The following is a 12,359-nucleotide window of genomic DNA, read 5'->3' on the forward strand; positions in this document are numbered from 1 at the left end:
AAAGCTCAAGATAGGTATCAAATGCTGGTTTCAGGACATGTTTGGGGGCTGGAAAGGGTATTTTTTTAAAAAAGTAAAAAAGGTGGTATTATATGAGGTACTTTTGGCTTCCTACAATTTTTTATATTAATTCCAAACTTCATGCATTTCATCAAAGGCATTCTTGAACTCTGCTGGATTCCCATGATTGAATACAAAACTCATCTACCTGATTAGCTGCCAGACAGTGTATATAAATCATTTTAAATTTTAACTGGCTTTGGAAAAATAAGAGGTTCTTTACCTTGCAGCATTTTCAATCATTCTTTTCTCCATTTACTTTATCGTCCCCATCTCCTTTCACTAGAGTACCCCATGTGAACATATCCTAGTTTGTGTCTTGCTATAAAACTTGGTATTGTTTCACTCTACCTAAACTGTGGTTTCCAGTCAATGTCACACTATTCTATACATGGTCACAAAGTCAAATTGCAAATGCAAAGTTCAGGTTTGCTTTCTTTTCAAAGCTTCGCTCCTTAGTTTCCAATGTCACACAAATGGTCTGAAAAAGATATGAGTGTGATAGTACAACCCAAGCTAACTGAAACAGAATCTGAATGGGACTTAAATCTACATGATTTAAGGAGGATTAAAGAAACCAGACCTTTCGTTACACTTATTCGTGTTTCTGGTTGTCATTCAAAAATGAGCAATCGATCAATCTCACAATGCAATTTTCAAACTGATGAAAGCAAATCTACTAATGTATCTATGAGAATAACAATTGATATCACTCAGGTTGTAAGAATGAAGTTTTAATCCTAGATTTCAATAAAAACCGTACTCCAAAATTCAATCTCAATATGAAAAATAATGATTTTATACTCATAAGACATGAAAAAGGTTACAACAAGACTACATGATTGTTTGTTGCTAATATCTGATTTCTCCATGTGTAAATTACAGTAATGCCAGGCCTCCCATGCTTTGCTTTCCAATGTCAAGAAAATTTCCTATCTCTCCTCTTACCCTTCCTGTAATGTTCAGCTTGGTTTCTGGGGCCTTCTTTTATTCTTGTTTTATTTTATTTCTGCAGCATCAAAGGACAAACTTTTAACAACATACAGTGGGGCATGCAGTGTTGCTCCTTATGATATTGAAACTTCTGAAATACATGACAGTTAATTGTTGTAAACAACGTATTTCCAAATTTAGGTCAGGAAGAAAAATTCTGCAATGCGTGCAAGCAGAAACAACTGGCACGTCAGAAGCAGTCAGTTTCTCACACTGAACTTGGTATTTCAAACACATTCTATATAGTTTCAGTCACTGGGTTCACTGATGATAGCCTCAGTTAACTCTTTTTTTCTGTACAAATAATCAGTTGTGTTTTTACTATGATTTTGGAAAATGTTCTATGGCTAGCACACAAAGGGAAAAGCACAGATTATTCTGTGTATCACTGCAAAAGTACTGTATGTTTCATGTGAATATGGGGAACAGCTTTGATTATGTGGCATTCTCCTATCATCTCCTGCTCTGCAGTACATTACCACTTCTTACAAAGTATTCTGTTTATATAGAGATACTGTAAATAAAATTTGAAAAACATTAGTTTTATGTATGAAGCTTTTGCAGCGCTGGTATTGCATGACATTTTAAAATTTCATCTCAACATCATCACCATTAAAAGGGATCATAAAGCTAGGGAGAAAATGAGTCATTTGATGAAAATCAGCTTATTTTTATTTAAGAAGAAGAAAACATAAGAACCACAATTCTCCCTAACTTACAGAAGCAGAATTGATTTACTTCTCTCTACCAACATTCTATACATTGCATTTAATTACTTTGAGAAAAGAGTGGATGTACAAACATCTGTTTTCTACGCTATTAGGAATTTTTTACTTGAGGCCATCTATTCAACATGCTGCATAAAATAAACATTACAAAATATTAAAATGCAAATAAAGCTTTCTAGACTTCAGATGATTGAAGAAAATATAGATAAATGTTCTTAGAGTAACTAATTTAGTTTTTTTGTTATATCAAATCACAATAGGATTGTAAATACACAGCAGGCACTATTAGACCTCAATAAAAAATAAAAATAAAATAAAATAAAATAAAATAAAATAAAATAAAATAAAATAAAATAAAATAAAATAAAATAAAATAAAATAAAATAAAATAAAATAAAATAAATTTAGAAGTATTTTTAGTTGTAAGGGGGGGGGAGAAAAAAGTTTATTTTCTTGGTTGTTCCTCAGTAAATAAAATTTTAAAAAATATATTGATGAAATGGTGAAGACGTTGATTAAGAAGCTTCCTTTAAAATGTCTTCTATCAGTATTTAATTTGGGGAATTTACAGTATTAAAACTTTGACATAAGATTGGAATAAGGAAACAGGAAAAGTAAGAGAAATCATAAAAGTTTACAGATTAACTGAAAATAAAGAGAAACAAACTCAAAGCTGCTTTACTTTTCCAGTCAGTCACTTAGTTGTCATAGGATTAAGAGTTGCTTTAAAAAGGTAAGAAGACTCAAAGAGTGTCTTCACGTAATAAGAAAAAACTGTATAAGAACTAGAGAGAGTTTAAGGAAAAAGTAAATATGATGACGAGAATACATCCAGTGAAGGCCAGAATAAAGATGGGATAGAAAGGCAGAGGATCCTTGGGAAAGAGGTATAAAGTTATACTAAACAAGCAGATACCTTTCTAGGTATCTCTGTAATGATGCATCATCACGTAGCACCTACATCCAGAAAAATTACAATTAATGTTCAAAAACCTTTAAGTCCTACCACAATACTTTAATTTTTCAGTATTTGTTAAGCACAATTATTCCTATTAGTGTAGAACTAACTGAAGTATATAAATCTAAAGAACATGCTGACAATATATTTTAAGGTGCATCAGATTGCAACTTGAAATGTCTGACATATTATTTAACCTTTACACTTGGTTGAATTGTACAACTTCTGCTGTTAGCAGTATCACATTCTGTATGAGTTTTTCACATCTGGAAACTCCCTCAACACCTTTCTCATCCAAAATAGGGTATTTTTTTTTCAACTCTAAAATAAATCCTGTAACAGAAACCTTCACATTGTTTTTAAAAGTGAATGATGAATAATTCAAGAGATAAGGAAAATACACAATGATTACCTACATTCAGTTTTCATTCTCACTCTCTTTTTCTTCCTGTGCAATGAAAATTAATTTTTAGTGTTTTTCCTCTCTCATCAAGTACCATAACTTCCTCAAACATATTTTAAAGTCTACAAAAACAGTCAAAACAATACTGTTACCAAAGTGGAAAAAGAAGAAGAACACATAAATCACATAAATGCTGCCATTAAACTTATCCCTTCCTATGTATTTTAAAGACAAAAAATAGTCCAACATGCTATGCAACACAGCTTTGGATTCATCTCTGGAAAAGCAGGTTCAAAGTCACTGTAAAATGCAAAACAAAGACACAGACAATCTACATTAACAAAGAAACAAAGATTTTTTTCTTAGCCTTCCTGGCAAAATATGCTTTTAAACTGAATATTGTCAATGAAAACATACTCCATGGGATTACGTGTTGGATTTTTGTTTCATCTTTAAAGAGTCTGCATTGTTCATCTTGAATGTGAAGGAGAGCTCTGTAATGAAGTAGTGGGGTTCTTTTTGGTTTGGAGGGGAGAACAAAGGCAAGATTTGCTTTGATGATTTGAATGAAGTCTTGCTAATTAAAATGTCTTCAAAACAAAATAAAAAAGAGGAGTGAAAGCTGTAAGTATGCAGGCCAGTAGCTACATTTTTAATCTAGCTGGGTCATATTATCTGCTGACATGAGCATATTAATTCCAATGAAGTTCTGTTACCATGTCTTTTTTATGGAAGCATAATCATTGATGTACACCAATATCTCAGCTTTACATATAAATTTTACATGAAAAAAAAAATGCATAAAATAAATCCAAGTTATTTTTCACCTGACTTTCTCACTTCCTGTTGGCACAGAGTACTTTCCTCTCATCAAACATCAAACATCATGTCTCATTCCATTAACATAATAAGAATGTTTAAGTATGTTGTTTACAAGCATTTTTATCTTCTCCTAACAGATCTATTACTGAGTGGTATCCAAATAAGATACTAACAAATAAAAGCAGATCTGTCAGCAAGGCATCATGCATCTGCTGCTGGCCCAATATGATACCCGTAGTGAAAGACTAAATATAAAAAACAGAAATGAACCATGGATGGAGATAACTTTAAAAAGCCAGAAAGTGGAAAAAGAAGGTCCCTGTGAGTACTCCAAAAGGCAATTTTCAGATAAGAAACTTGTCACTGTGAAATTCTTCTTTTGCAAGTAGATAGACACTAGAAACTACACTCAGTTACGGAGAGAGGTTGGCTTCCTTTTTACGTAAGTGTTACAAGTAACAACAGAGAGAGAAAGAACATGTCTTTTTTGTGTAAAAAATCTTTCCTATGCTATGTTGAGTCCTGTACAGAACTACTGTGCTACACAGAAAATTAGGAGTTCAAATGGCTTTTTGACTAAGAAATCAAAAAAATCAGCTCCTTTAGCAAACAACTGAGAAAAGTCACTCTGGCTGGTAACAAGCATCTCCTTAAACAACAGAGTTAATAAAATCTGGTTTCCCATGAAAGCTGAACTCAGTGCTGTAAAGTGAGACAAGTATTTTAACTGAAACATTTGCCACAGCTAGGACATCAACAGTACTTCCCTCCTGTGCCAATTCTTTTATGTCCAAGAATAGGTTACTTCATCTTCCTTTTGATACAATTCTAGGGACTAGCTCTTTTTGCAATCACTGATCTTTAGTCAAACTAGACTGCAACTCTCCAAGAGACCCAACGTACATAGGGGAGAAAACTGAGAAAGGCAAGGGGTTGAAAAGACAAATACAGATAGTCAGACATACATGCATGGTGTGGTAACGTAAGACTACTTGTGTAATAAACAGCAACTGGGAGACTTTGTAAAGAAAACAAAAATATTAATGTTCATTCTCAGGTAACTTACCCAGCACTGAGCTACCAAGCTGTTTTCTCTCTGCTACACATTTCCTTCAGTTCACCGAATCTTGACTTACTTAGTAGACAATGGGATGTACTTAACAGGAAAAACTGAAAGATTTTCTACCTTCCCTAACTCACAACTTGGCAGCTAAGGCTTTTTTCACAGTGGAGAGAGAACAGGGTTTAAATTTCCAAAGGCAGGAGATTCAATCTTTCTCCTTCACATTTTGAGCTTGTCTGTGAACAAAGCTTTTGTATAAAAGGAGGCTCCGCTATTATTCCCCGTAGCTTTTGCTCTGCCGTCCACCATGAATGGTATTTCTGAGGAGACTCAAGCTGCTACCACAGACAAGGCATGCTCTAGAAATGCCTACTTGGTTGAAATCCTCAGCAGACTTAGAAGGAACAATTCATTTCTGTATATTAACCAGGATTGAATTGCTGCTCAACCTTAGCCTTTACAATGCTGTGGTACATTGTGCATACTCAGAAGCAAAACTTCTTACACTTGGGCAATTTATGTTAAAACTGGTTGCTCACTAGACAGCACCTGACTATGTCCTTTCTTGTGCATATTTTAAAACAGGATGGAATTCAACGCAGCACACAACAAGGTCCAAAACACTGTAGCTGATCTGCTCAGATACTTTAAAACTTGACTATTACATTCTAACAAAATGCTTCTAATGTATCTTTCTGTATGTAACTTCTAAAAAAAGAACATTAAAAAGAAGTTTTTCATATGACCTTAAACGAACTAGTTCATTATCACCTAATTTAAAATCTTCACATCTATCTCATACATGTGACGGTGCAGTAGTATAAAAACAGTAGTAGCTTGCCACACTGTATGGACCCACTCAGAAGAAGCAACATATTTTGTCAGTGAGTTTCAGATGAACTAGATGGTAGCAGAAACCTGTTGAGGTCTCTTAATGGCTACGTTCATCTTTTCAGCTGCAATTCCCAGTCCTCCTTCAGCTCAGAGCAGCTGGAAGTAAACACGATAAGCAAATATCTGCTTTACCCATGAAGCCTAAGGTTCAAGTGGACATTTCTGACTTCTCTACCTAAGTGACGTACATACAATTCTTTCATTTTCTGACGACACAAAGCATGACCAGTTGCTACTTCAATGACAGGAGGTGAAAAGAACTGAAACATTCTCAGTGCTTGGTAAGGGCGGTGCAAGTGCAGGCTGAACAGGAAAAAGTTGTGATAAGCTCAAATACACTCAGAAAAATAGTCTGACAGGCTGATAGGAGCAGGGAAAAATTAATCACTGAACATACTCCAAAACTTCACAAGTTTAAAAGGCGCTGTAACTTGCTGAAATATGTCATATTTTCAAGGAGGTGAAGACACAACTCCAAAGTATGATTTTAGGATGAGAAAAACAAAAGATTTCTCAAACCTTCATCCCTGGGTAGTAATAACATATTCTGAATGAAACCCCCAAAGAAACTCATTATGAAGTCAGTTGCTTAGCATTTTAAGGTGAAAGCATTACAAATTTAAAACATCTATAAGTAACAGAAGATAAGAAATCTGAGACAACCTCTCTAAGTTGAATACCGAAACTATCTGGAGAGCATGACCTGAACTTCTTGAGCTGGGGAGCACGTGTGCAATACCAGCCTGCAAGATTCCTTGGTAGAAGGTGGAATGGATGGACAAAGTGGAAAAAAATTTCCCCCCCCAAAAATGGCATTTTCTGTCTTTTACTTCACCATAACATACTAAAAAAGGTATACTATCTCATGACAACAATGCCAGAAGGAAATATATCCTTAAAATCATCTACAAAATTCATCTTTACCCACTGCTAAAAAGGGTCTGGTCATCAACTCAGTTATCCTTATGCAAAATGTAGCTCTGACCACAGAGAAAAACATAGATAGTGAGAAAATATTGAATGAAATCACAACTCGACAATTACCATAATAAAAAAGCTTTTCAAATTGGACAATAATTGTCTGTATTAGTGATAGGATGGGAGCGTTTCCTAGACAAAGTTCGTATCAGTGTTAACTTTATGGCAGCTTTTACTCTCCTCTCTACACAAGCTGCAACACTGTTCATTAAAATTAGATATGGTACTTCCAAAATAGCTTCCACGTATTAGAAAGAAAACAGGTGTAAAGAAAATGTATATGTAGTTCCAGAACTTCCAGAAACAATGGCCAAAGCTGAGTAGGGTCAGGAGGAGACGTTTATGTTCAAAGTATTGCCCCTTTCCCAAAAAGGCAGATATCTTAATGGGAATAATTTATCCATAAAATAAATAAATAAATAAAAGAAACAAAAAGGTGTCATAACACCAAAGGCCTTGGCAAATATTATTTATTCTGTAAACTTACTTCATTATGAATTCAGGAAAAAAAAAAGAAAAGAAAAGAAACAGTGAGCTGGCCTTCCACATAAATAATAGAAAAGAATTTTTGGCATGACAAAAGATCTATTCCCACTATACATTCAGGTTTTAAATTCTTTTCAACCAATGTACAAGTAGCATGAAAACAGAATTTGTACTGGATAGTACATAAAAGTGCATCATTAATTAAATTACCATTTCTGTACATTGATAGTTAACACTACCTTTTTTTCCTAGCCTGATCCTCAACAAAATTACTCAGCCTTCATATCTAGACATAAAATCTCATTTACAGAATCACTTAATACTGTTTTAGTTAATGTAATTTTGATTGAAAAAAAACACAAGTGCCACTCCCTGAAAATGAGCAAAACACTTTTAATTAATTTTCAGTAAGTAACATGAGCAATAACCTTTAAACACAGGCCAACGATCCATAATGGAAATATAAAAATAAGCTGAAGTTTGCAAACAATCTAAAATCAAGTATCAAGAGTATGCGTTGTTTAATTTTCTGTGGAAACAAAAGCAAAACTTTCATACCTGCACCTGGAATGATTGCCAACTTTGTTTCAACTAGGCCCATCTTAGCAGAAGAGGCTGAAAAAATAAAAGTGTAAATGATTTCTTACTGTAATCTATAGGAAAACAACTTGCAAAATAAGCAATAATGCCCTGCGAGGGTATTCATTTGTTACATTTCCTTCAAAAAGAATAACAAATCACTCTGTAAACACTCACTTGTGAAAAATATCTTTAAATAGAATTAATTGTTCTGCCGTTATTAAAAGATCTAATTACTCCCACCAAGGCAAGTTCTGTAGTTTATTAATTACACATAAGAAGTAAGGTAATACGAGAAATAAGAATAAAGTAAAACCTGTAGCAAAAATACTCCAGTTATCAGGAGTAAGTGTTATGATATTAAAAATCAGCAAGTACTTCAGCCAGGTTTCTGCTAAATCCCTTTATTGGTTATAAACATTGTTAGAAACAAAATCAGATTTAAAAGACTGTTGCCAAGGCAAAGATTAGTCAAGCCTTCTGCAACACTAATAATCCTACGTTTAATAAACAGGATTCATACTTACCTGCCACTCTTATGTCACAGGCTAAAGCAAGTTCAAGGCCACCACCCAATGCAGTTCCATCTATTGCAGCAATGGTCGGTACAGGAAGATTAGCTGGGAAAAAAGAAAAAATAGCACTTAAGCCTATCTCATAAAGAACATCTCCAAAACCAAAACAGCACTTCATTACGTTTTGTTCAAAGTACAGTCACACTGTGGAATTAAAAATGGTTCATAAAACAATGCAGGTCTAAAAATTGATTGTTCTGCAACACTTTGGCAAAGAACTTGACTCTCTCTTCTGATTATTCTGTGACTTGATTGGTTTGCCATTCTTTTTGCTCCCTTGTGGCAAAATTCTGAACAAAAACATACAATACAGAAGTAAACAAACAGGAATCTTTGAAGAGATACACAAGAACAGTCCCATTTGAAATACAGACATCCTATCACAGTTAACTGTGATGATGGCATAGCTGGAAGTGCTTTAGTGCTTTTAAGTCTTAATATTACCAGATGTGGTGTGGCCACCACTATTGCCCCTTTCTCCTATAAATCAGCAGCTAACAATTTAATGGAGTGTGGCAAAGTTTTCAATCTGATAAACAGATGCACATACAGCCGATATACACAGCAGGTAACAGGGCTACCGAGGCCTGTGGGACCATGGCATGATTTGTATTTAATTTATCGTCAGTGTTCTGACACAGGGAAATCTAGCATTAAACATTCAACTTGGGGTATTGCTTTTCACCTTGAATGACTTTAAGTTCTTTTCTGCCCTCTACACCACAAAATCTAAGAAGTTTGATGAAGTGTATTTTTACTTGAAAAATAAACTGATATATAGCATCTTTGACTATATTTGATAGTACATTTTCCACAAGCAATAAATAATTTTAAACTATACTCAATATTTGAATATAGTTTTCCTACTAAAATTTCAAATATAATCAAAAGCAATCCATTAGCTGAACACTAGGGTATACAGCTTGTTGAAATGTTGAACAAACTCTTTACAGCAACACTTTTTTCTGCCGATATTAAGAAAATAGTTTCATTTTATTTTTTCAGCTACTTGAATTCAATGACGAGTTAATTTAATCTGAGCTGAAAATTGAAAAAGACACAATTGCTGCCTAAATATAAATGAAAATAAAGTGTGACAGAATGTTGTCTCCCTTTAAAATCTGAAATGATAATGTCACCAGAAATTATTAATGTATTAATTATGTATAATACTTCTTTTCTTTAGCACAATAGTTCTAAATTTAAAATTTGTTCCACTAAACTTACCGTTTTCATTTCTGACAGATACACTTCAGATAACATTTTTTTCGATGAATTAAATCTTCATGTGCATCATCATAAATAAATTTGTACACTAACAGCTACAAATACACTAACAGTCTCACAACGGTTAACAAAACAAAGTATTAAATTAAGTGAAATACTATTTTTGGTTGTAAATCAACATCTTTTTATGTAAATTAACACCTAATGAAAATCCAATTGTCTTCTAAAAAACAAAACAAAACAAAAAAAAAATACTAGCAATGCTATTCAAAATTAAAAGAGATGTTTTAAACTGAAGTCTCTTAGTGGCTGGTTTAGATCATGATTCAAAATGATTATCTGAAGCAATTCCAAAGTCAAACGAGACTGATTATTGTCTGAAACACTATCCATTTGCAGTCGCTTAAAAGAGCTAAAGCTATCTATATGCTATCTACTACAGAAGGCATAAGAGGCAGAAGAACAGTAGTAAGACCTGTTCTTTCTCTGTTTTTCCTTAGTTAGATGTGAAGGCAAGAAAAGAAGGCAACTATCTTTTCTAGGAGAGCCAGGCTGCTGACCAAACCCGGCATAACCCTATCACCATGAACAATCTGCTGAACTGTCTTGGCAGTCCAAGTTCAGAGCTGATACAGGCAACATGTCACTTAAAGGAATCCACCTTTACTACAGTTAAATGAAAACCCATTCGTATAAACACAAAGGCATGCTCATTATTAACTGTAGTTTCCAGTGGTTACTGCCTACATTTATGTTCCACTTCTGAGAGGCTAACATTATTGACACAATTTTTGCAGTACTCCAAGGCAGCCTACTTTCTCTATGATAAATAACTTCCCATTTTTCTACGGTACAATTTAAGTACACTATTGCACACACAAAAAAACTAACTTAGAGAAGAGAATATTAAATATCAGCTTGCTTTCAAGAATTATAGCCAGCAGTCCAAACAAGAAATACTAAAATTCATAATTCACAGGGTGAAAAATAAGCCCCATATCATGTTAAAATCATTACCTACCAAGGATACTAACATTAAAGGATCACCTGACATGTGGCAGTTGACAATGAATGAATAACAAAACACAAATTCTTTACAATCCCATTGTGCTGGGGACATTTCAAAAGTATTGAAGAAATTAATCTCTTTAACATTGTTTTGTTAACCATTAGAAAACGTCATATAAAAATAAATTAGCAATTGCTCTGGATTATAAACTGTATGTCTAAGTCACTAGAAATTAATATTGAGAGTAAAGCTGCTTGGAATATTGGACTTCTGTGGCAAGGGTTTGGTAGCAAGGGGGTGCAAGGGTGGCCTCTGTGAGCAGAGACCAGAAGCTGCTCTGTGTTAGGTAAGAGTTAGTTTCAGAGAAGCTCCAAAGGGACCCACACTGGCCAGAGCCAAGCCAGTAAGTGATGTTTTTTGTGCCTCTGTGAAGGCACAAACAGTTTTCCCCTTCCTTAAACAGATTTAAGAAAGGGCAACAGCAGCTGGGAGAGAGGATTGTGAAAGTGTGAGAGAAGCAGCCCTGCAGAACCCCAGGTGAGTGCAGCGGGAGGGCAGGAGGTGCTGCAGGCAGGCAGCAGCAGTTCCCCTGCGGGCTGTGCAGGGAGAGGCCCCTGGTGGAGCAGGCTGTCTCCCTGCAGCCCATGGGTCCCACACGGAGCAGATCTCCACGCTGCAGCCCCCCCATGGGTGGAGGAGCCCCCGGTGGAGCAGGTGGATGTGGCCTGGAGGAGGCTGCGGCCCATGGAGAGCCCCCGCAGGAGCAGGCCCTGGGCCGGAGCTGCAGCCCGTGGAGAGAAGCCCACGCAGGAGCAGTACTTTTATAAAAGACATAAAGCAATACAAGTGTAAAAGGATGTTTACTGACCATTTGAGACATGATACAGGTGGAATAACGAACAGGAACACGGAAGAAAAAAGAAACTAATAGCATACAAAGAAAAAACTTCAGAAAGAAAAACTAAACAATATGATAGAGCTAGTTATGTCTAAGAAACCCAGAAAAAGCTCCAACAAAAGTTAGAAAAGACGGTATCAGCAATATAAAGAAATGGACATGTTTTCTACTCTACAACAACTGTGGATCTGTAGTTGAGGAACTTTAGGAATACATTCCTCATAAACATGTAGCTTAATGGAGCTTAGGTTAGCCTGACCAGCAGCATCTGACCAGTAGCCTTAGGATGTCTCCTCCTTTCTCACTACTTTCCATTACTGAAAGACAAGGATGGAGTAAGCTCAACTCTCACACAATTATACCAGCAGTAAGATTGTCACATGAGGGTGACTTTGTATTTAAGCACGTAAGGACAAATGTAATGTGTGGGAAGCAATCTCAAAGAATCACAACTATATTTAAGAAGGTAATTTTTATTTCATTTTCAAGTGAAGTTCCTCCAGATTTCCACTGCTGGTGACTAACACAGGATTTCCTTTCTGCTTAGAGATGATTATATGATGAATGAAAGACCGGCATATGAATATGAAAATCAGATCCAGAGGATTCAACCAAGAAATAGTTTCTCAGATGTGCATCACAAAGCCAACACAACTGATTCATATATTGCGGACACTGACATTCCC

At 35.2% G+C, this 12,359-nt stretch overlaps 1 protein-coding gene across 1 annotated transcript in view; it reads right to left on the reverse strand.

Annotated features, from left to right (window-relative positions):
- The window catches only part of AUH (AU RNA binding methylglutaconyl-CoA hydratase), a 118,181-nt gene that overhangs the window by 56,514 nt on the left and 49,308 nt on the right, over positions 1 to 12,359 (reverse strand). The window contains exons 5-6 of the mRNA XM_082783805.1: positions 8,492 to 8,584; positions 7,944 to 8,000 (exon numbers count right to left, since the gene is read on the reverse strand). Of these exons, the coding sequence (XP_082639931.1) occupies positions 7,944 to 8,000; positions 8,492 to 8,584 (150 nt within the window). The remainder of the gene's footprint in view (positions 1 to 7,943; positions 8,001 to 8,491; positions 8,585 to 12,359) is intronic.

Source organism: Aythya marila, assembly GCF_965140915.1.
Source record: "Aythya marila genome assembly, chromosome: Z".
Classification (NCBI taxonomy): Eukaryota; Metazoa; Chordata; class Aves; order Anseriformes; family Anatidae; genus Aythya; species Aythya marila.